This window comes from Rattus norvegicus, chromosome 6, assembly GCF_036323735.1.
Source record: "Rattus norvegicus strain BN/NHsdMcwi chromosome 6, GRCr8, whole genome shotgun sequence".
Lineage (NCBI taxonomy): Eukaryota > Metazoa > Chordata > Mammalia > Rodentia > Muridae > Rattus > Rattus norvegicus.
The window spans coordinates 93,559,594-93,582,619 of NC_086024.1; the positions used below are offsets into that span (position 1 = coordinate 93,559,594).

At 40.4% G+C, this 23,026-nt stretch overlaps 1 protein-coding gene and 1 long non-coding RNA gene across 2 annotated transcripts in view; one reads left to right on the forward strand and one right to left on the reverse strand.

Moving 5' to 3' along the window:
• Nemf (nuclear export mediator factor) overlaps positions 1-12,270 on the reverse strand; it is a 44,174-nt gene extending 31,904 nt beyond the window's left edge. Inside the window, 8 exon segments of the mRNA NM_001170586.2 lie at positions 1,481-1,554; positions 3,638-3,724; positions 5,511-5,578; positions 6,981-7,129; positions 9,914-10,039; positions 11,176-11,278; positions 11,429-11,497; positions 12,172-12,270. Coding sequence (NP_001164057.2) covers positions 1,481-1,554; positions 3,638-3,724; positions 5,511-5,578; positions 6,981-7,129; positions 9,914-10,039; positions 11,176-11,278; positions 11,429-11,497; positions 12,172-12,230 — 735 coding nt within the window. The 5' untranslated portion in view covers positions 12,231-12,270.
• A 5,090-nt stretch (positions 12,271-17,360) lies between these two features.
• LOC134479213 (uncharacterized) lies at positions 17,361-18,323 on the forward strand. Its single transcript, XR_010052255.1, has 2 exons — positions 17,361-17,498; positions 18,042-18,323. It is a non-coding gene; the product is annotated as an uncharacterized LOC134479213 (long non-coding RNA).
• The last annotated feature ends 4,703 nt before the right edge of the window (positions 18,324-23,026 follow it).

The window sequence follows — 23,026 nt, forward strand, 5'->3', positions numbered from 1 at the left end:
AACTAGTTATTAGACCAACCTATATTCACAATTAACAAAAAGTTGACTATTCAAATGATATTTTTCTAGCTAAGCATTGTGAATACAGAAGAAATATTAAAGTCCGAGGTAATGCTACCACTGCTTAGCTATGAAGGGATTATAACCCACCCATTTGGTTTTCAAGTAACAGCAAATTAAAGAATACTTCTCTAAAATCAATTCAAGACAGAATGTTCTCCTCAGGTACAGTCTTGCCTTAAGTCCAGTACTAGGGAGGTTGCTGTGAAAAAATGTTGAGTCGTATTGCTCTTCCAGAGGACTCAGTACCCAGAACAGGAGGCTTACGACCACCTGTAACTCCTATTACAAGGGATCCACACCCTCTTTTGGCTTCCAAGGTCATCCATGCATTGTGCACACACTCATATAAACACATATACAAACTCATAATTAAAAAGTCAAACCTTGGGGTTGGGGATTTAGCTCAGTGGTAGAGCGCTTGCCTAGCAAGCGCAAGGCCCTGGGTTCGGTCCCCAGCTCCGAAAAAAAGAAAAAAGAAGAAAAAGAAAAAAAAAAAGTCAATTTTTTTTTTTTTTTTTGGTTCTTTTTTTCGGAGCTGGGGACCGAACCCAGGGCCTTGCGCTTCCTAGGCAAGCGCTCTACCACTGAGCTAAATCCCCAACCCCTTTCAACTATTGTTTTTGTTTTTGTAAAAGGTGGGGTCTTATGTATCCCTGGCTGGCTTTGAACTTTTTTTAAAGATTTATTTATTTATTATATATAAGTACACTGTAGCTATTCAGATACACCAGAAGAGGGCATCAGATCTCATTACAGATGGTTGTGAGCCACCATGTGGTTGCTGGGATTTGAACTCAGGACCTCTGGAAGAGCAGTCAGTGCTCTTAACCACTGAGCCATCTCTCCAGCCCTGGCTTTGAACTTCTTATTCAGACCAAGGCTTCTGACCCTACTGCATCCTTCCACCTCTCAAGTGCTAAGATTACAGGTATACCCTTAAATGCCTGATTTAGACACTAGTAGACATTAAACCAGGGCTTAGTGCACTCTAAGCAAGGCTAGTTTTATACTGAGCCCCAATGCAGTATTTTCTATGAAAAATAAAGAATAGGAAAAAACTTACAAGAAGCAATACAAGATTGAAAAGACTATCTCAGAATTAAGTGTGCAGCCCAACAGTACAGTATAAATGCATATGTAGAAGGCCTTGGCTTCAAGCCTCACATAAGAAAACAAAACTCTTAAATTATAAGTATTTTATTTCTAAAAATCCAAAGTATATAGCTGTGAGATGGATCAATGAGTGAAAGTATTTGTCACTAAGCCTGAGAAGCCTGAGTATGATCACTAGAACATATACAGTAAGCACAACTGGTCAAGTACCGCAGGTTGTCTAACCTCTCAAATGCTAGGGCACTGCCCCACTCCCAGACAGATACATGCACAACCATACACAGTATTTACACAGTGCTGCTACCTTTCCATTGAAGTTGGCTGTTTTTTCCAAATAGTCTTCTGCCCTCTGCACACAAACCAGTATCTTCTCAATATCTAATAGAAGAAATAAAAACAAGGGGAAAAAGAATGCCAATTAAGTTGAATAACAATTATTTATCATATTAATATACAATATATGTGCCATCAGAAATATTAACATATTAACATATTAAATATTAATATTTATATAATATCACAATTATATTAATACTTATATTGCAATACTAATTACAATTATAATGTAATTAACATAACATTAATATTGTTGTGATAATATAATTAATTACATTGCAATTATAATTAATTCTGATATTAATTATAATTATTAAAATTTCCCCCTCTGGCCCATGTAACTACCGTGTTTCTCAGAACAGTTGTCTCATAATGGCCAAGTCTGAGAGGCTCTAGGTTGCTTCTCAAAATATATAATTATATAACATTATATATAAGTATAATTAAAAGCATATTATAATTCATTATATTTATATAAAATTATTATAATTATGTCATAGTCAACACAATTAACATAATATAGAATATTAATACATTTGTATATTAAAATATTGATAGTCAAACACATTAATATAATATAGAATTCTTTATTGTCTCACTATGCAGTCTTGGCTGTCTTGGAACTCACTATGTAAAACAAGGCTGGCCTTGAATTCATAGAGATTCAACTTTCCTCTGCCTCCCATGTGCCATAAATAAAGGCATGTGCCACCATGCCTGGCTCAATATATTTATTAAAAATCAACAATAGAAAGGTAGCTGACTATGATGGTACAGTGGTACAAGCCTGTAAATCCCAGCAGAAAGGACTGAGGCAGGACAATTATGAGTTCGAAATCAGTAAGACCCCATCTCAAACAAACAAACAAAAAAGGAACAAAAACAAACAAACAACTGTAAAACTGGGAATGTTGTCAGGTATCCAGGAAGTAGAAGACAGCTAAACTTGTTACAAGTTGTCCTCTGAACACACACACAAACACACTAAATAAAATGCAATAATAATTAAAAACAAAAGACAGAGCAGTGAGACAGCTCAATATGTATAACAGGTGCTTGTGTAGCAAGCTCACAAGCTCAGAGACATGAATTCAATCCCCAGAACTCAACGAAAAGGTGGGGAATAAAAAAGAAGACTCCACACACATGCTTAAGAATGAGATATGGTTGTTTCATTTGTGCAATTGGTTTGTGTACATAAGCTTATGTTTTGGTCAGCCGATTACTCTAATTTTCTACCGATTACTCTAATTTTCTAATCTCTAGATATACTTATTTCTGGTTTGTTTGTTTTGTTTTTGTTTATTCCTTCTCCATTTTATCTATTCCTTGTCTATTTTATCACTGTAGCCTCATGATACATTTTAATCTTGAAAGGTTATATAGCTAATATTAAGCCACCAGAGTTTTATAATATCATTTTATAATAACAAAAATACCACCACCATCTGTTATCACTGAAGACAATGAGGATACATGGCATCTTGCCAATCCCAGATCCAAGTTTTGTAAGTTCATTTCACTTGTAACTAAAATTATTCCCCAGCTCCAAAAAAAAGAACAAAAAAAAAAAAAAAAAAAAAAAAAAAACCAAAACAAAAAAAAAAAAAAAAACTAAAATTATTTCTAGAAAAGAAACAAGGTGCAAGAGGCTAGAAAGATGGCTCAGCAGTATGGGCTGCTCTTCCAGAGGATACACACTCAGTTCCCAGCAACCACATGGTGGCTCACATGGGTTGTAATTCCAGTCCCAAGGGATGTCTGGCCCCTCAGAGCATCGGGAAAGCATGCACTGAACAGACAGATGAATAAGAAAGCAAGACACTCATGCATTTAGAGAAGAAGAAGAGAGAGAAGGAAAGCCAGGCATGCTAGGACACATTTATAACCTCCAGGAGGCTAAGGCAGGAAAACGCAGAGCTCAATGACATCGGCTATACAATGTAAGAGAAACCTTATTTCCAAAAAAATCTAAACAAAACAAAACAATAAACCAATTGTTTGTCAGTAGAATATTTTTTGTACCAGTAGGGCCTTAGGTCTAATTAATTTCTAGCACCATAAAAGGATCTAAGGAAAAGGGAAAAGAATTAAAATGCATAAAATACAGACCACGTAGACATACCTTTGCTTTCAAGTTTTTCGTCCACTTTGACATTGCCAGAGAATCCATTTTCTATAAGACAATGCTCAATAAGAGCTGGCCCATAGGCTATATAAAAGTAAACAGTATTGTTATTATTCTCCTATAAAACTTCACATTTAAAACAGTTTAAACTATAGCTCAATATGAACAATCTACTAATACAAGTACCCACTGAAGTAATTTTTCTTCTTTGCAAATGAGTGGACTGTGACATGACAATAAGCAGAGAATTGGCTTTAGTTGACTTTTAATTGTTACAGGCATTTAATACATATGTAAGGTTAACTAGAAATGTAGAGGTCATGAGTTCAACTCCCAGAACCTGCATGGTAGTTCATAGCCATCTATAATGGGATCTGATCCCCTCTTGTGGTGTGTACACAAAGCACCCATATACATAAAATATATAGGTAAATTTTAGCAAACAAATATAGATAAAACACCCATACATAAAAATTGTATTAAAAAATTGTAAAAAAAAAATTACTCAAAAGCATTCAGATTGAAACAGAAAAAGAAGTTTTAGTCTCAAAGAAGATAGGTCCCTGTATGCTAAAAAGTCTTAAAGAAAACACACACACACACACACACACACACACACACTGTCTTCTAGACTAAATAGCTTTATCAGCTCTGAAAGATACAAAAATATAAATCAAGTATATAAATATCAAAATATATGAACATCATTTGGGGGACCAGAGAGATGGTTCAGTAATTAAGAGAATTTGCTTAGGCTGGGGATTTAGCTCAGTGGTAGAGCGCTTACCTAGGAAGCGCAAGGCCCTGGGTTCGGTCCCCAGCTCCGAAAAAAAAAAAAAAAAGAACCAAGAGAATTTGCTTAATTACTTAGAGAGGATGTTGGCTTGGCAACCACAAGCAGCTCACAAACACTGTGACCAGTTCCAGGGGGCCTGACTCCCTCTTTGTCTGTGGACACCAGACATACATCATGTGGTGCACATATATACATGCAGGCACGCAAACATACACATAAATCTTTTTCAAAAAGTCAACTATATTCTTGAAGGGAAGGGAAGGGAAAAGGGAAGGGAGAAAAGAGAAGGGAAAAGGGAAGGGAAAAGGGAAGGGAGAAAAGGGAAGGGGGAAAAGGGAAGGGAGAAAAGGGAAGGGGGAAAAGGGAAGGGAAAAGGGAAGGGAAGAGAAGAGAAGAGAGAAGAGAAGAGAAGAGAAGGGAAGAGAAGGGAAGAGAAGGAAGAGAAAGTAAGAAAGCAAGTCTGTGGGCTAGTGAGATGGCTCAGCAGGTATAGGTTGTCACTGCCCAGTCTGATGATCTGAGTTCAATCCCCAGGGCCCAAGACGACTCTTGCTATGTAGCCTTTTGATTGATATCCACTTTTCCACTATGGCAAAAGTGTGTCCACTCCCTACAAAACAAACTAAAATGTATTTTTTGTTTTGTTTTTTCTTTTTGAAAACAAGATTTCACTATGTAGTCATGGTTGTCATGGAAGTCCCTATGCAGAAAAGGTTGGCCTTAAACTCAGAGACCTGCCTGCCGGTCTTCCCAAGTGCTGGTATTAAAAGCATGAGCTATCATGTCTAGCAATGCTTAAACCCTAACAACAACACAAAAAGAAAATATGGGCATTTAAAAATATAATTTATATATAAAAACTATAAAATTTTGAAATAAAAAAAATTTAAGGGCTGCAGAGATGGCTCAGTGGTTAAGAGCACTGACTGTTCTTCCAGAGGTCCTGAGTTCAATTCCCAGCAACCACATGGTGGCTCACAACCATCTGTAATTTTTTTTGAAAAGAAACACAGAGACGTGAATATACTCATGTTGCCCCACAAACATCTCAGTACACTATGCAGGAGTACTCACGAAGTAACGGATTCAGAACTCTCTTCAGCAGTTCACCTCTAGGAGCTCTAGCTATTACTTCAGTCAATCTGTGGAACAAAATTGGCACACTTTTTATCTAGAGTCTGAAACATAGCAGAAATTATTCTTGTAAGTATGAAAAACAAGTTTTAAAAGTAATTTATCCATGGGGTTAGAGATGGCTCTGAGGTTAAGAGTACTTGTTCTTGCAGAGAACTAAGTTCAGTTCCCAGCAGCCGCAACAGGTAGACCACAGCCATCTGTAACTTCAGTTCCAGGGGATCTGAAGTCCTCTTCTGGCCTCTGTGGCACTTATATGCATGGGCACACATATGTACACAGACACAGGAAAATAATTTATGTCTATAATAGTGAGGCTGAGGTGCATAGAGCACTTTGAGTTCAAGGCTAGCCTGGGCTACACAGCAAGATTCTGTCTCAACACACATATGCACAAACCCATAATTTATCCACAATCAAAAGGTTCTTGAAGCCAGAGTCTGAAATACAGGTTTTCTAAGAGAAATCAGTATTTTTCAACAAAGTCCTGAATTGCTTATCATCAATGTGACAGGAAAGATAAATTCTATGTACATTTCTAAGTTACATGTTGTTTGTAAGTGTGCATGCTGTATCTGAACCCCTGCAATAGCATACCTCATTACACATCTGCTAAGAACTCAAAAGATTCTGCAGCTCAGTGCAGCCCCAAACCATAGGATCAACAATGTCTGAGAATCTGTAAAAAATGTACCCCCTGAATCTACTAACTTAGCAAAGATACAACAGTTTACAGTTCAAACCCTCCCACTGCTGCTGATGAATGCTGAGCTTTGAGGACTACCAAGAGGAGCACTAGGTAGCAAAGCCTCTCAGTCAGAAGCTGTAGTTAATCATCCCCTTCTCCTTTCCCTTGTTCCTAAAGTAGAATATCTACCCCCAACTACACTCTATCTGTCTAACATGTCTATCTTCTCATAGAATAGCCAGGGCAGGACCTCACTTTGCCAAGGAATCAGAAGAATTTACATAACCCAAACCATAGCATGAAAAAACATACACTTAAATGCTGGGTGAGGCAGTATATAGCTTTAATCCCAGCAAAAGGCAAAAGCAGGTGGATGTTTTTTGAGTTCAAGGGTACCCTGGTCTACATATAGAGTTTTAGCTGCATAGCGAGACCTTGCTGGAGAAAGAGGAGGGAGAGATGGAGAGAAAGGGGGTGGGGAAGGGAGAAAGGGAGAGGGGAAGAGGGACGGAGAAGAGGGAGAAGGAAAGGAATGGGGGAGAGGGAGAGGTGGGACAGAGGGGGAGAGGGGGAGAGATTTGCTGACCACAAATAAAACTGCTATATTCACATTTATAGATTTCAGTTTATTATACAAGTAAACACTTTAATTGAATTTTTCTAATGTGAACATAACCTAGTTTATCTTTTAATAAGTGTGACATAATTGTACAAGCAGTTACCTTTCCAAAGTGAGCAAAGGTTCAGCAGCTCTGGCATGATCTATGGGATAACGTTCACGAACAGCAAACTTAACATCATCAGCTTCATCAGTTCGAAACCTTAGGATATTTAAAATTAGGTACTCATAATCTGTAAGGACAATGTTGCCCTGCAATAGAGTAAATAATTTAATTTAGCTTATATTATTAATCTTTTTCAAATTAGTCTTGAAACATCTTAAAAACTGAAAAAGACCTACATATAGAACTCTGGCCAGTCATAGCTGCACAGTGAGACCTTGCTAGAGACAGAGGAGGGAGAGAGGGAGTTAGGGAGGGGAGAGGAGAAGGAATTACCTGTAGTACTTCACTGTGAAAACTTAACAGTCGGGTACCTTTAATAGGTGTGCCAAAGCCAAGCACTAGCACAGGCCTATAATCCCAGCACTAGAAGGTAGAGGTAGTAGGAGATTCAGGAGTTCAAGGGAATTGTTGGCTATATAACAGGTTCATGAGTCTCTGTCTGTCTCAAAAACCAATAATGAAAGTTCAAAGTTTCAAAACATTCAGGTCAAGGGAACATAAAACAGAAATGCATGGAATTATGGAACAGCAAAATATGTCTATAAAAGGACAGTAGTGTGATATACCAGATGTGGTGGTACACAAGTATAACCCCAACATCCAGGAGACTGAAGCAGGAAGATTTCAAATTCCAGGCCAGCTAAGAATATACAGGGAGGCCTGGTTTGAAACAAACAAACAAAAACCAAAACCCTAGAGCAGCCTGGGGAAATGGCTCCGTGATTGAGAGGGCAAGAACACATACTGTTATTGCACAGGGCCTGAGTTCAGTTCCCTACACCCACAGGAGGCAACTCACAACTGCCTCTTACACCAGTTCCAGGGAAATCTGAGGACATTTTGGTCTGTGTGAGCATTTGCATTCACATTCGACTGTGTACATGCACACAGTTAAAAATGAGTACAATTTTTTTTTTTAAAGATCCACTAAAAAAAAGTTAGGATGCTGGAAAGATAGCTCAGCAGTTTAGAGTACTGGTTACTCTTCTGAGTCACCAGAGTTCAATTCCCAGTACCAACCATTTGTAACTCAAGGAATTCAACATCTTCTGACCTCTGCAGCAACCAGGTGTGCATACATACAACCATATAAAACATTCATATAAGGTAAAATAAAATGAAATTCTTTAAAAGAAAACTTTAAAGCTCTACTGTTATCTATTTTTATTTAATATTAATTAAATTAAAATTTAAATAAATCAATAATCCCTCCTCTGCTAGACTACTTTCTTATCTCAAATTACTTTCCTCAGAATTGTTCCTATGTATTATAACATGTTCCCATGTATGTAAGTTTAAAATTTTTATTTGTGTATAGGTGTTATATGCTGTGTGTGGTGGAGGTGTCACAGTGTGTCAGAGGACAGTTTTGTGGTATCGGTTCTCTTTCCACTCTTACAAGGATTCCAGAGAACAAACACAGGTCTTCAGGCTTGTGTGGCAGCCACTTTTAGCTGCTGAACCAAAATTTTAGCAGTAGGCCAAATTTATTATAAACTTATAAACTCAGTTTAAGATGTTTTGGGGCGGCAATAAGCCTCTTTGTACAAAGCCTAATCAACCCTAGCTTCACGATTCCTCAAAATCCAGCCGTGAACACTACAAGGTCAAACTCTGGTAACAGAGTGGAAAGAGCAATCTTTAAGACTGGACAACTGGCTGGGGATTTAGCTCAGTGGTAGAGCGCTTACCTAGGAAGCACAAGGCCCTGGGTTCGGTCCCCAGCTCCGAAAAAAAGAACCAAAAAAAAAAAAAAAAAAAAAAAAAAAAAAAAAAAAAGACCGGACAACTAGGCAAGACTGCAGGTGTGCACTGGCAAACACTCACCCGAGGTGTTCACTCCAAACCCATCACTCTAGATCTCTAGAACCTACAGTGTGCCTGCCTGCCTGCTCAGTCCTTCAAATGGAAACTGGAACAGAGAAACCATGAATAATGACTGTCTGAATAAACATTACATAAGATAACATTAGCAAAAACTAAGTTAGTGTTCAGTACCCAAGAATTTTCCATTAGATCCAACTTTTGAAGCTAAGTTACAGGTGGTTTTCAGCCATTAACGTGGGTGCTGGGGACTGAACTTAGGTCTTTTGCAAAAGCAAGCGCCCCCAACCACTGAAAATCTCTCCAGCTCCAAGTCTAAATTCACTTCTAAACAAAAATGGTTTCTTTATAAAAGACAAAAAGAACTTGAAAAATTACTTAGATTTAAAAAAAAATAATGGGGGTTGGGGATTTGGCTCAGTGGTAGAGCGCTTGCCTAGCAAGCGCAAGGCCCTGGGTTTGGTCCCCAGCTCTGGGGAAAAAAAAAAAAAATGAAGATTCCAGAAATCTAAACTAGGCAAAAAAATTTTTTACACCTGATTGGCTTTTTTTTTTTTTTAAGAGCAAAGTCTTACTTTATAGCCATGGCTGGCCTTGAACTAAAGAAACCCAACTGCCTCTGCCTCACAGTGTGCACCACCATGGCCAGCTGATCAGCATTTCATGAGGGTCATGTGAAAGGTATTTTCTAATCACCCACCATACCAAATACCCTTAAGAGTTATGACAATAAGCCAGGCATGGTGGCGCATGCCTTTAATACTAGCACTAGGTAGGCAGAGGCAGGCGGATCTCTGTGAGGTCAAGGCCAGCCTGGTCTATGGAGTGAGTACCAGGACAGTCAGGGCTACAGAAACAAACAAACAACAACAACAAAGAGATAGACAAGGATTAGCAAAGATGCAGGATTATAAGAACTCTTAACATCATCAATTAAAAAGACACTGTGTTACAGAACATGATGAACTAAACCTAGCACTGAATGACAGGAGTGGAAAACAAATAGGGTATACGATTCTGCTTCTTTATCTCTCAACTTCACTTACCCTGTCATAGAGCTCAATGATTAAGTGATAAGCAGCTTCATCACTTCCAAATTGGAAATCCACAATTCTATCCACACCAAGCTGTTTTGCACTGACTAATCTCCGACTTTTCAAATGCTTTCGACACTAGAAAGAAACAGAAAAGGCATTTGTACAATAAAAGTAAATTCCTAACCAGATGGTACTAGTTTATAAAATTATCTTTATGCTATCAAGAGTATTTAAATGGTAAATAAAACAGTATGATCACAGAACAAAAGCTTATGATAGTCAGAGAAAGTTTTTTAAAACTTGTTTACGTGTTTATTTGAGGTGTGTGGTAAAACATGCAAGCCACACTATGCATGTAGAGGTCAGTCAAGTTTCATGAATTGGTTCTTTCCATTCACGATGTGAATTCCAGGGATCAAACTCGGTAACTTTTGTCCACCGAGTCATCTTGGCAGGTCCCAGTGGGTGGGAAAACCCTTAAGCCTTTATTCTAGTAACTTCTAACTGAAATAGTTATTTTTGTGCTCTACTTTTTAGATAATAGCAAATATGAGAACTAGAGCATCCACTGATTTATCATACCGCAAACCCCTTATCATTTAAGAAGACAAACATACTTAACTCGTAAGAGTGCCAAGAGTTTGCTGTTTTTGTTTACTATTTTTTAAGGCAAAATGTCACTCAGTAGCCCAGGCTAACCTTCCTACCTCTGTTCCCTGAATGTTGGTGTGTTACAGGTATGAACTAGCAGACCCAGATCAACATTCTTTCAGAAGAGTGACAGACACATGATGGCAAAGTACTGCCAATCCTAGCACAAGAAGGAAGGTCATCCTAAATTTGAGGCCCGTCTGCTCTATGCTCTATATCAAGTCCCAAGCCACACTCCTTTAGCTCTGACACTAAGAAGGCAAAGGTAGGCCCATCTCTGAGTTTGAGGCCAACATGGTCTACAGAGAGAGTTCTGGTACAGACAAGGCTATACACGCAAACTGTTTCAAATAACAACAAAAGGGCAAGTTCCAGGCCAGCAGATAGGGTACATAGATCAAGTCTGAGGAATAAAGTTGGATCTTACCCCTGACCCCTCATCTCACATCAGAACTGACTCCCCATAGGTTGTCTTTTGACATTCACTTGAGAGCCCCAAGTTTTGCCTGTATGTTGTTTCCACCTATGCTCACGCACGCATGCACGCACACGGACACACACACACACACGATAAGTAAATAAATGGAGTTTTAAAAATTACCTCCAAACTTAAAATTTACCTTCATAGCAAAACTAGACGGCATCATGTTCTTAGGCCACTCAAATTCTGTTGTGTGAATTCGTATACCAGATTCAAGTAACAGTGTAGCTTTAAAATCAGGTCTGTTCAAGAGAAAGTCAAATTTTTCTTTAGGGAATTTGCCAAAATTTATTCTCTAAATTAAAAAAAAAAAACCCAAAATGCTGGTTATTAAAAAAAAAACAAGAATGTCATATTTATTTACCAAAAGTAGTCCTATAAAATATTCTTACTTTTGAAGCCGAATAAGATACGTCTTGTTATCCACATCATAAACGTTGTTTACTCTCATTCCTAGCAAGCTGCAAAAACGAAACATATAATAAATCATACTCTTGGTTGAAGCAAAACTTTCCGTCATTTATTGGGGTTGCAGGAGAGGAACTCTTCAGCCAGGATATCACCATCGCCTATGAAGGTTATCCTCAAATTAACTGTAGACTTTAAGCCACAATAGTGACCTATGGTCTCAGGAACACTAGACAACTGCCTTCATCTGAAACGGCCCAGTATTTTGGGGGTAAATACAGTAAAATTTAATCTGATTTATTAGGAGCGGTGGGAGTAACCTAGTCCCCGAAAACGACACAAGGTTCACACAGCTGAATAGGATTCAAGTCCAAAACACAGGTCCAAATCTGCCTATTTCAGCTGAAAGGCCCTGCTACCTCTCCTTAGGAAGAAGGATGGGAATTCTGAAGAATTCCCACCAGTCCGGAGCAATGACCATCACTCCCGTTCTACCAAGCGTTCGCTGTGAGATCTCTCGGAACCAGAGCTAAGGAGAGACAGCGTACGGACACGCGTCTCCGGAGGTCTCCCGAGGGCACTGGCTCGGAGCTCGGCCCCCAGGCCTAGCGAATCCCCGGGGCACTGGGAAGACCGTGAGGCTCTCCGGTCCGTCTCGCGACCACCGGGTGCCGGGCCTCCACTCCCTGCTCTCCTAGCACGAGCCTGTTCACCCCCACCACCATACTTCGCATTCAGTTCCGCGAGCACCGCGCGGAGGTCAACAGTGCTGAAGCGGGTCTTCATGGCTAGGGTGCGCGTCGCTACCGCAGTCCTCTCCTAGGCTGCCCCGACGCAGAACTGCTAGGCTTCTGCGCACGCGCACTTGACTTAAATCTACGGCAGCCCAGGAGACCCATTATTTCTTAAAGCAAAAGTGCGTCATTTAACCGATTTTTTTTTTTTTTTGTAAAATCATAATCAATTCGTTTTTCACTGTGTTAAAACAACTCGACATAGAACTATCTACTTTTTTGAAACTGCGTCTTTCCCTTGAACACTGACCAGGTTAATCCCGTCCCCTTGTCCTCTTGTGTTTGGGAATTAAAGCCGGTCTCCACAGTGACCCTATAGGTCATTAACCATTTTGAAGCGAATAGGAGAATTTCCCCAGGAGGGCGCTAGCGCTCGGGATGAAAGTGCAAGGGCGCTTTCTAAACCCGGATTTGAGATCAGACAAAACCCAAAGGTTTGTTTTTCCTCACTCTGACAAGCCGTAGAGATGGGTTCCTATTTTGATGGGCACTACTGTCCGGCATACTGTAGAATTCTCACTCAAGTTGAACATGGTGGGTGCTATACAGCTCGTGTGTCATAAATTCTTGGCACCTCAAATAGTAAAGAAGTTCGCTAAGTAAAGATGTCAGATAAAAATATAGTGAGAGTTCCCATGGGAGGAGAAAAATTATTCCTCCCACATATCCCGGCGTTCTCTGAACCTCTCTTTCTTCTAGTTGTGCATGCTACCAATTCATAAATTGTTCAGGTTATTAATTCATCTAAATTTTTCTTTTTAAAAGTTCTATTATTAGTGATAAACAATTTTAATAGTTTTGGACAGTGGATGGTGTGTGTGTGTGTGTGTGTGTGTGTGTGTGTGTGTGTGTGTGGTCGTAATGGTCATTTTTGAGATAGGGTCTTGCTATATAGCCCAAGATGCCTTAGAACTCTGAATTCTCCTGCCTCTACTTTTCGAGTGTTGAAATTACCTACACACTTAGCAACTTGAGCAATTTTTAAATGAGTGAAACATTTATTTAAAAGTTTAAAGTCATAAGCATTCATATGTAAGTTCTTAGAATGGGTGACCAAAAAAGCAAAAGCAAGCAGAAAAAGTGTCAAATTAGTATATTTAAATACATAAGGAATTTTGTAATTATTATTCTGGGTTTTTTGTTTTGTTTTGTTTTGTTTTTTGAGACAGGGCATACTACATAGTCAAGGCTAGTTAAACTCAACCTTTAACGCAGGCTGTCCTCAGACTCCCTCTCATCCCAGCCTCGTTGGTGTTAGAATTATAGGTACATACTATCATGCCCAGATCATGAACCTTTAACATTGGCAAATGTCTTAATCTATTTTCTATTGCTGTAACAAAACACCAAAGGTTAAATGATGTATATAGTTCACAGTTTTACAAGCTGGAATTCTGAAGTTGAATAGCCACAATTATTTCAACCTAACAAGGGCCTCGGTCGGGCTACATTCCAGCATCGTGATGGGAAGCAGAGTGGGAAAGGGAAGGGACAGTTACAAGGCGAGACAGAAGCAGCAGGGACACAGACGCCAGGCTTCCTCTTATAATAGTTTCTTCATGAGTGAAACTGGTTTCCCCCAAGAACAATATCATTTCTGATTTTAAAGGCTCTTACCACTGCACTGGGCACCAAGTTTCCAGCACTCAAAAGGGACCCAACTCACAGCATTTTGTAGTAAGCATCAATTTTTGTTCTATCCTAAATACAAGTAGAAGGCTAAATACAAGTACAACCAAAACATACACAGCTCTTATAACAGTCTTCCTCTGACTCAAGTGTGGAGCTTGGGCACCTGTGCAGCTTTCTGTAATGGCTCCTATCACTGTTCTATTACCTGCTACAAGTGTAGAGATGAAAACAATACAACACAATGTCTGTGTACAGCATCCAGGGATAAACCGGACTAGGGCAGTAAGAGCATGAAGAAAAGACAGATCAAAGGTCAGATGGGTCTGAGCCAGGGGTTCTCACCCTTCCTAATGCTGCAACCCTTTAATACAGTTCCTCATGCTGTAGTGACACCCAACAATAAAATGATATTTGTTGCTATTTCATAGCTGTAATTTTGCTACCCTTATGAATGAGACATATTTGTATTTTCTTATGATCTTAAGTGACTCCTGTGAAAGAGTAGTTCCAACCCTCGAAGAGGTCATGAGACTGAAGAAACTACAGCCCCTAACCCAACTGCTATAAAGCTCAGCGTATTTAGTATTTAGAGTGGAACAGAAAGGTGGGGTCGCTGCATATAGTTGAATAAGCAGGTAGGTTTATGGTATACATCTGGATAAGGAGACAGGTTTATGGTATATATCTGGATAAGGAGACAGATTTATGGTATACAGTTGGATCAGGAGTCAAGTTTAGCTCTTTTCAGTAGGAGCAGTCTCTGTAGGGGAGCAATCTTCAGGCTGTAACATCCAGGGGGAGAAATATACAGTGGATATTTTTTATTGCCACACTGTCAACATCCACGCTTGAACCAGAGGAAGCCTTTGCCATGCCTCTGAACCTCACCCTGGGTGGAAGGTTTTTGCCATTCTTTCATGGATCCTAATGGGGTCCTTGGAGTCCTTGCCACGGCTTTATTGATGTCAACAATAAATAGTCCCCCAGGGCTTTCTCTACAAATTTATTTTCTTAGTGTTCTGAAGGTCAGAAGTCCCAAAGGGGTCTGCAGAACTGCATCTATGTGGGGGCATGCGTGGGAATGGGGCAGGGACAGGGCAGGGTGGGGCAGGGGTCTCAGGAAAATCCCTTGCATTGTCTCTTATAGCTTCCAAAGTTGCCATATTCTTTGACTGGTGATCCTAAATGGCTTCAACATGTGCTTCCAGGCCATATCTCTTTCCATAACCCTAACTCTTGTCTTTTTATAAGGACACTTAAATTATATTCGGCCTATTAGAATAACCTCTCTGTATCACAACCCCAAAGTTAGTGGAATCTGTGAAGCCCTTTTATCCCCTATGATGTCTGTATGGCCCTCTCCAGATGTTAGAATACAGACTAGGAATTACAGGTACAGCTAAGCCATTGTGAACCAAATTCAGGTTTAAAACCAAATTCTGTTTATAAGAGGAGAAAACAAAACAACAAAATGAGATAGATAAAAATTGTTTTGTCTCTTTTTTTAGTAAAGAGAGAGTAAACTTTTTGTTATTGTTTTGTTTTTAAACTACTCAGCATTTCTGCTGTGTTCACCTAATAAATATTTATAATTTTTAAAGTCCTTCTGTTCTTTTGCAGTCATAAGGATAGAATCCAGACCTTATAAATTCTAAGTTAGGACTATTATGTTTTCCTCAGGTTTCCAAGGTTTTAAAGGTTGCTCTGTATTCAATAATTCAATAATTTAACATAAATGGATACAGAGGAATGCGTTAAAAATGCTAGGAAGACATTACAGAAAATTTTCCAGAACTCGGGGACATAGACTAGCTAAATTTATAATATGCCCCTAAGCACTTAGCTTTTTAAGTTGCTAGAGAAAGCGCTTTTTGTTCAGAGGCTGTTTTTCACCAACCACTTTTAAACGAACTAGCAGCCCCTGCTGGTTCCTTGGGAAATAACATCTTTTTGGGGATACGTTCTGACTGTACTCCGGTAGGAGTCAGTGGTGAGGCAGCCACAAGTCCCTGAATATCTTAAGCAAACCTGTTGTTTTAAACCAAAAGGAAAGATAAAACCGGAGATTAGAGCGGGGAAGGGGGTGGGAGAAAGTGGGAATGAGAAAGATTTAAATAAAAATAAAGAGGTTTACATAAAATTACAAGCAGATCCGTATATTTTTATTTTAAATGTTTATTAATTCCTTTAAATCCTACACTAATTAATAATTTAAAAGGAATTAATAATTTAAAAAGGAGCCAAAAGAGACGGGGTCTCGCTATGTTGCCCAGGCTGGAGTGCAGTGGCTATTCACAGGCGCGATCCCACTACTGATCAGCACGGGAGTTTTGACCTGCTCCGTTTCCGACCTGGGCCGGTTCACCCCTCCTTAGGCAACCTGGTGGTCCCCCGCTCCCGGGAGGTCACCATATTGATGCCGAACTTAGTGCGGACACCCGATCGGCATAGCGCACTACAGCCCAGAACTCCTGGACTCAAGCGATCCTCCTGTCTCAGCCTCCCGAGTAGCTGGGACTACAGGCGTGCGCCACCGCGCCCGGCGATCGCGGAGGGCGGCGGGAAGATACTAGAGTTTCGGCGGGCCGTGACGTCACCGGAGGCAGGATAAAGCTTTCCTTGACACGCCCAGGCACGCCCAGCGGGGGCGGTCCAGAGACTGAGACTGAGTGATGTCACCTGGGCCCGCCTTCTTCCGCTGGAGACTGGAGCCTTGCGATTCACTGGGAATCGCACGTATTTTCTCAAAATACTTGCCTCTGCTTCCTTTCTCGTTGGTGTATACGCCGCGAGAGGGGAAGGGAGAGCCCCAAACAATTGCTCTGTATAGTGTTGCTTTCCAGGCTTGAAGTCTCTGCTGCATCTTTTGGGAAATGCTGGTTATGAGCGAATCGTCTGTTCTAAATACTGTATACCATATAGTGTATAGCATGACCCCTCGTGGCAGAGGTTAGGGGCCGAAAAAGTGTGGAGACTAGCTGGAAGGAACGAAACCTAGGGTATCTGTCTGCCCTCACCTATTCCTGGTGTTGGTACACCCCCCATTGTGGAGGAAAGCCAATTCGTGGGTAGATAGGGGTGGACATGGGTTCCTCGCTTGTGTTGTCTCGCTTTAGAACAAGCTTCAGTTAAGAAGGCATGTAAGGGGGAAATTTTTCTTCCGACCATAAGTAGACCTTCTTCAAATTTTCCTATTTCCCCCTCCTCTAAGCTTAATCCCAGACTTCTGAGAAGGAAAACCTGTGGCCCCTTCTTGACTCAATCAAAAACAATTGTTCCCTTGACGACTCTTTCCAACGTAAAACAAAAGCTGGCAGCAGAAGGAGATCGGCAGTGATTTTGATTTAGAACATAAAAAGACTCGGTGTAAACTAAAGAGCTTCTCTTAAGAGATAAAAACAAAGATGTGGCCGAAATCTCTTACCCCTATTATTATATATTTTTGTTTGATATTTTTATCCCAATGGACCACATTTCACGGTTTCTTACCATTTTGAGTTCTCACCAGAAGTGATTTGCAGTTCTTGTTTAAAAACAAAACAACTTCTGTCCTGGAATCCCAGCACGCAACAGGCGACTTAGACGGTCAAGAGCTCAAAGCCATCTTCCTCCACAAAGGACATTTGAGGTAGTGGTATAAAACGAGAGAGGGGGCGGGGGTTGAGGGGAGAGGGAGAGACAGAAAGACAGAGACAGAGAGAAAAGAAAATATCACTCTTTTCCTCTTTTGCCTTGCTTGGACACTAGAGGGCACCAAGGAGGACTAGTTGCAGCCCTCCCTCCGCCCCATCTCACCCTACCCCACCCCACCACCCACCCCCATTCTCCCGCCTTGTCTAGCCTAGCTTGAAAATCAGGGACTTGGTGATCAGATCCAGGGCATGGGACAGCCCTAGGAAGAAAGAAACCAGAGTCTAAGGATGAGTAATGTTGAGCCACTCTGCCAGCTTAGGGTTTCCTATCTCTGGACAGTAGGTAATACACTTTTGCCTCGTTTAAATCACTATATCGGGAGCCTCTGCATTGTCTAACTCTGTGGATCTCAACTAGCGGTGCCACTCTTTAATACAGTTCCTTGAGTTATGGTCATTATTTTGTTGCTACTTCATAAATGTAATTTGCTACTGTTATGAATTGTAAATAGGCAGAACATCTGATTTGCAACCCACAGGTTGCGAACTACTGCACTGATGAGGGACATTCACAGGAGAAAAACACCCAGATAACTAGAACTCAGACAAGAGAAGAACCAAAAGAACTCCGGCATATACAGGGCACCCGATGTGTCATCCTTAAAATGTAAGGAGCGATTTTCTAGTTTCTTCTACAATTTCTGTTTATACATAGTCTCGATTTCCGTACCAACTTTATTACTCTTGTAAACGAAACTTATTTTCTGCCTTTCTCATGTCATGATCCTTTAGTATCAGTAAATATTTAATTTTCTAAATCATACAGTGTGTAAGTTGAACCACGAATCGGTTACTCTAGCTACCATCTACATTTAGCTTGTATTATGAATTAGTGATCCACATAATCGTTATGGCTGTTTAGTGAAATTTGTATAAGCCAAGTAGTTTTTTGAGTTTAAGAAAGTTTTTGAGGAGTTGCCCAAGTTGGTCTGGAATCCCAAATTAGAGCAGTCCTGCCTCAGGCTCCTCCATAGCTGAAACAGGAGACTGCCATCAGAGACAACAGTTGTTTGCTTCTTACTGCAAAACAAACAAACAAGGTACTGACTGGCCGTGTGGGGTTTTCCTTTTGAATGTGTGAGGTAGGATGTCACTATGCCCCAGGAACTTCCTAGGAAGGTTTAAGCGAGCCTCGAACTTCCAGGTAACCTCTTGAAATGTAACTTGTATTATGTAGAATCTGGCCCTGAACATTGTTGTAGAGAACACCCTCGCTGCAAATGAAATGCAAACCTCTCTACAAAACGGAAGAGCAAGGGGTCAGACAGAAAAGTTCTTCGGGGTCTTGGACTTGAGACAAAAGCAGCAGAGGAAGCTAGAAACAGAAAGGATGCTGGAAGAGGGCCGCTAGGCGGCTGGAGGTGGCGCAGAGTTTACTACAGAGAGGTTGCTGAGCTGTTCCCAACACCAACTCAAGGGTTTCAATGCAGAAGCTAGCTGGGCGGGAAGAGCCGCAGTGGAGGGAAAGTCCAGGCTCTCCAGGAGGGAGGGCGGGGTGGACAACTGAAGGAAAGGCGGGGCTCATAACGGAAGGGCGGGCCGGGAGGGGCGGGATAGGGCCCCTGCTGAGCGCAAAGAAAACTGGCTGCAGAGAGTGAGCTTGGTGGGCACTTGAAGCAGTTATCCCGAAGCTGTGTCCTCTATACCAAGCCCTCGCTTCCCCACCGTAAACAGACTTTTCAGCGGCTCGCCAGAATGGGGTCATCTGATACTACATATAGAATATTTATTAGGATAGCTTTTATTTGCATTTTAGGGACGTGTACGTTGCAATCTGACCTTGCCTCTATAACATGTAATAATTGAACCACGAAGTGACTAGAATTACACTTTAATATATTATTACACGTTTTCTTAATGGCAGCACCTTGGTTGAAGAAGGAACCTTTAATGGGATTAATATTTTCTCAAAACAAAAACTAGGCTGGGAAGGCAAGCTAGCTGGCCTAGTGCTTACCCAACTCCCATGGAACCCTGGCTTTATGGATTAGACTCCCCCACACGTCAGAATCTGATCATTGTGGAGCATACCTGTAAACTTAGCGCCTGAGAGTTGGAGGTCGTAGGATCAAAAGTTCAAGGCCAGCCTCGAGTAAGCAAAGAGTTCCGTGTACACTTGAGATGAGAAACCATCTCAAAAACAAAAGATAAAAACTGAATTTCTTGTGTCAGGTTAACTCGGAATGCATCCAAAGGCTAAAAATTACTTAACAAGTGTCGTATTTGGTAGGCCTATTTTCTTCTGTTTGAATATATTTGACTTGCATCTGACAAACACGGATAAATGTTTTGACATCTTAGAATGTAGCAGAATTCCATTGCAGCATCGCTATTACGATTGAGGTCGGATTTCCCTATCTCTAACAGAATGCGTTGAGAATTCCCATTCTGCCTCTCTGCCGCAGTGTGGCAGAGGCTCTTTGCTGTTTATTTTGAAAATCATTATTCTTGAAGAATCCTTAGGAATGTTCCTAAGTCTGATGTCACATTCAGTCAAAATACTTAGCATATCAATGTGCCTTTCCTGAATTTCTAATCTCGAGTCTAATTATTTGCCACAGTTAATGTATTTGAATGGGCTAAATTTAAAAAACAAAACAAAACAATGACTTATAAATCCAAAGGCTGAGGGGCTGGGGATTTAGCTCAGTGCTTTAGAGCGCTTACCTAGGAAGCGCAAGGCTCTGGGTTCGGTCCCCAGCTCTGAAAAAAAGAACCAAAAAAAAAAAAAAAAAAAAAAATCCAAAGGCTGAGTATGATAGAGTTGTAAACATGGTGTCCCATTTACTTTAATTCACATGAATGCTAACATTTAACCCTTGAAGAGCCTACATTTGCTAAAAAACCAAATACTTCAAATTGTATAAGCTTTCCAAGTACTTTACTGAGAGATCAAGATAACACTCTTTGTCTAAAACATTCTGTTTACTCATCCGACAAGTACACACTGAGCCTCTGCTGTCTTCTGGAGTCCCGAAGTGTGAACCTGGGGGATAAATGTTAAGTGTTGGAATTAGAACTGTAAGCAGGAGATTGGGGATTTAGCTCAGTGGTAGAGGGCTTGCCTAGCAAGCACAAGGCCCTGGGTTCCGTCCCCAGCTCCGGAAAAAAAAGAAAAAAAATAGAACTGTAAGCAGGAAATAATTTACTCAGCATGCTACAGGCAGTCTAATGGTGTGCAGATTAATGCCTGTTCGCCTTGAATCTCAGGGGAAGGGCATCATCTCTGAGTAGGGGCTGAAAATGTGTATACTCTTGTATGATGTTTGGTTTTGACCACGAGTGACACCAAATGCTAAGGACTTTCCGTCTCTGAGGTTTTAGGGGAATAGGACCTTCCTGGAGACTTCCTCCTCTCTGTTAGGAGAGACTAGACTGTGAGGAGAATATTGAAACTGTAAGTAGGCCCAAATGGTAACTTTCTTTCAAAGTGGAGGGGGAATTTCAAGCTTTTGTGTGTGGGGTTCCTTAGTCAACTTGTTAATATTTTGTTTCAATTTCATGATGTGATTTTTGAGTACATAGTCAAGGTTAAGGCTAAGGAGTGCTTCCTAAGTACTGTATATTATCACAATTCACATTGTTAGCAATTAAGAATGTTGCATTACACTGTGCCTTTTGTTCCACTTTTTTTTTCTTTTCTTCTCTTTTTTTTTTTTTTTTCCGGAGCTGAGGACCGAACCCAGGGCCTTGCCCTTGCTAGGCAAGTGCTCTACCACTGAGCTAAATCCCCAACTCCTTGTTCTACTTTTTATGTTCCACAAGGATTCACTCAATGCACTCTGCAAGCAACTCAATTTGTTTGTACACAGAAGGCTCGGGCTGCAACTGACCTCGGCCCCACTCCACTAAACAATGACATAGCTCTGATTCATTTTGTGTCACAGTTTATTTTCAAAGAGGAGCATATATATATGTACAGAAGGGTACATATATATAGTATATATATATATATATATACTTAGATTTTTCTGACTCAATTTATTATCAAAGACTAATATTAATGCTTTATATGTTAATATAAAGGAAATAATTTATCTCCTTGGATTAAAAGGCTTATTAATAATAGCTAGGAGAAGTGGCAGATGCTTGCAATTCCATTCTTTGGGAAGTGGAAGCAGACTAGCTATCACGAGTTCAAGGTCATCCTCAGCTACACATGGAATTCAGGACTTGGCTAAGCTACATGCATTTATGTCAGAATAACAGGCATGTTGACGGCTCAGAGAGTAGAACTGCTACCAGCTGGACAGGCTTCCTCTACATAAAAAAGGTTTTATAGGGCTAGAGAGATGGCTCAGTGGTTAAGAGCACCTGACTGCTCTTCCAGAGTTCCTGAGTTCAATTCCCACCAACCACATGGTGGCTCACAACCATCTGTAAAAAGATCCGATGTCCTCTTCTGGTGTGTCTGAAGACAGCTACAGTGTACTTATATATAATAAATGAGTAAATCTTTTTAAAAAAGTTTTTTTAAAAAAACTCTAGAAAGATAAATAAAAAATAATTGTTTTTTTCTTAAGATTCATTTTTATTTTATGTATGTGAATACACTATCACTGTCTTTAGACACACCAAAAGAGGGCAAAGGACCCCTTTAGAGATGGTTGTGAGTCACCATGTGGTTGTTGGGAATTGAACTCAGGACCTCTGGAAGAGCAGTCAGTGCTCTTAACTGCTGAGCCATCTCTCCAGCCCCCCATAATTCTGTTTTTTAAAAAAGCAAAACCAAAACACAATAATATGCAACTCCAGGCCCATTGTGATAGCAAGAATAGAACCCAAAATTTTGGTGAGTGCACGCCATCGTGAATGTAGTTGACACTCAAGAATGTATACTTGAAAATAATTAAAATGGCCACGCTTACATTTTGTATTAGAAATATTTGTATGGGCCTTTTTCCTATTGTGTCTTATGGGTCTGTCTGTCCATCCCCCAACAATACTATGCAGCCTCAATTATAATAGATATGTAATAATATTAACATTGGTTATTTTGTCCTTTGCTCTTTATTTAGCTGGTGTAGCACTTAGCCTTTCTATATGGGAATTTTTCCTGTTGTTGTTTGTTCTTTGAGGGTAGGTCTTACTGTGTAAGCAAAGCTAGCCCCAAGCTCACTATACAGCTTAGATTGGCCTCAGACTCCCGAGTGAGTTCTGGGTCTACAGGCATGCACGTGTATGCTTCCCATGTATGCTTTAGAAAAATCTTTCCAGGACAGTGGGATGCAGTAGTGAAACATGTCTATAATCTCAGTGTCAAGGCAGGAGGACCAACTTTGGGGTTCTCCTGGGCTACATAAGTCCAGGGTTACCCTGGGATACATAGCAAGATCTTGTCTCAAACAAAGAAACAACAACAACAACAACAGCAATGGGTAGACAAACACTAAAAAAATTCTCACAGCATTTTTATTTTGAGGCTGACTCTCATTATACAGCCCCTTTTGTTGGCCTGGAACTC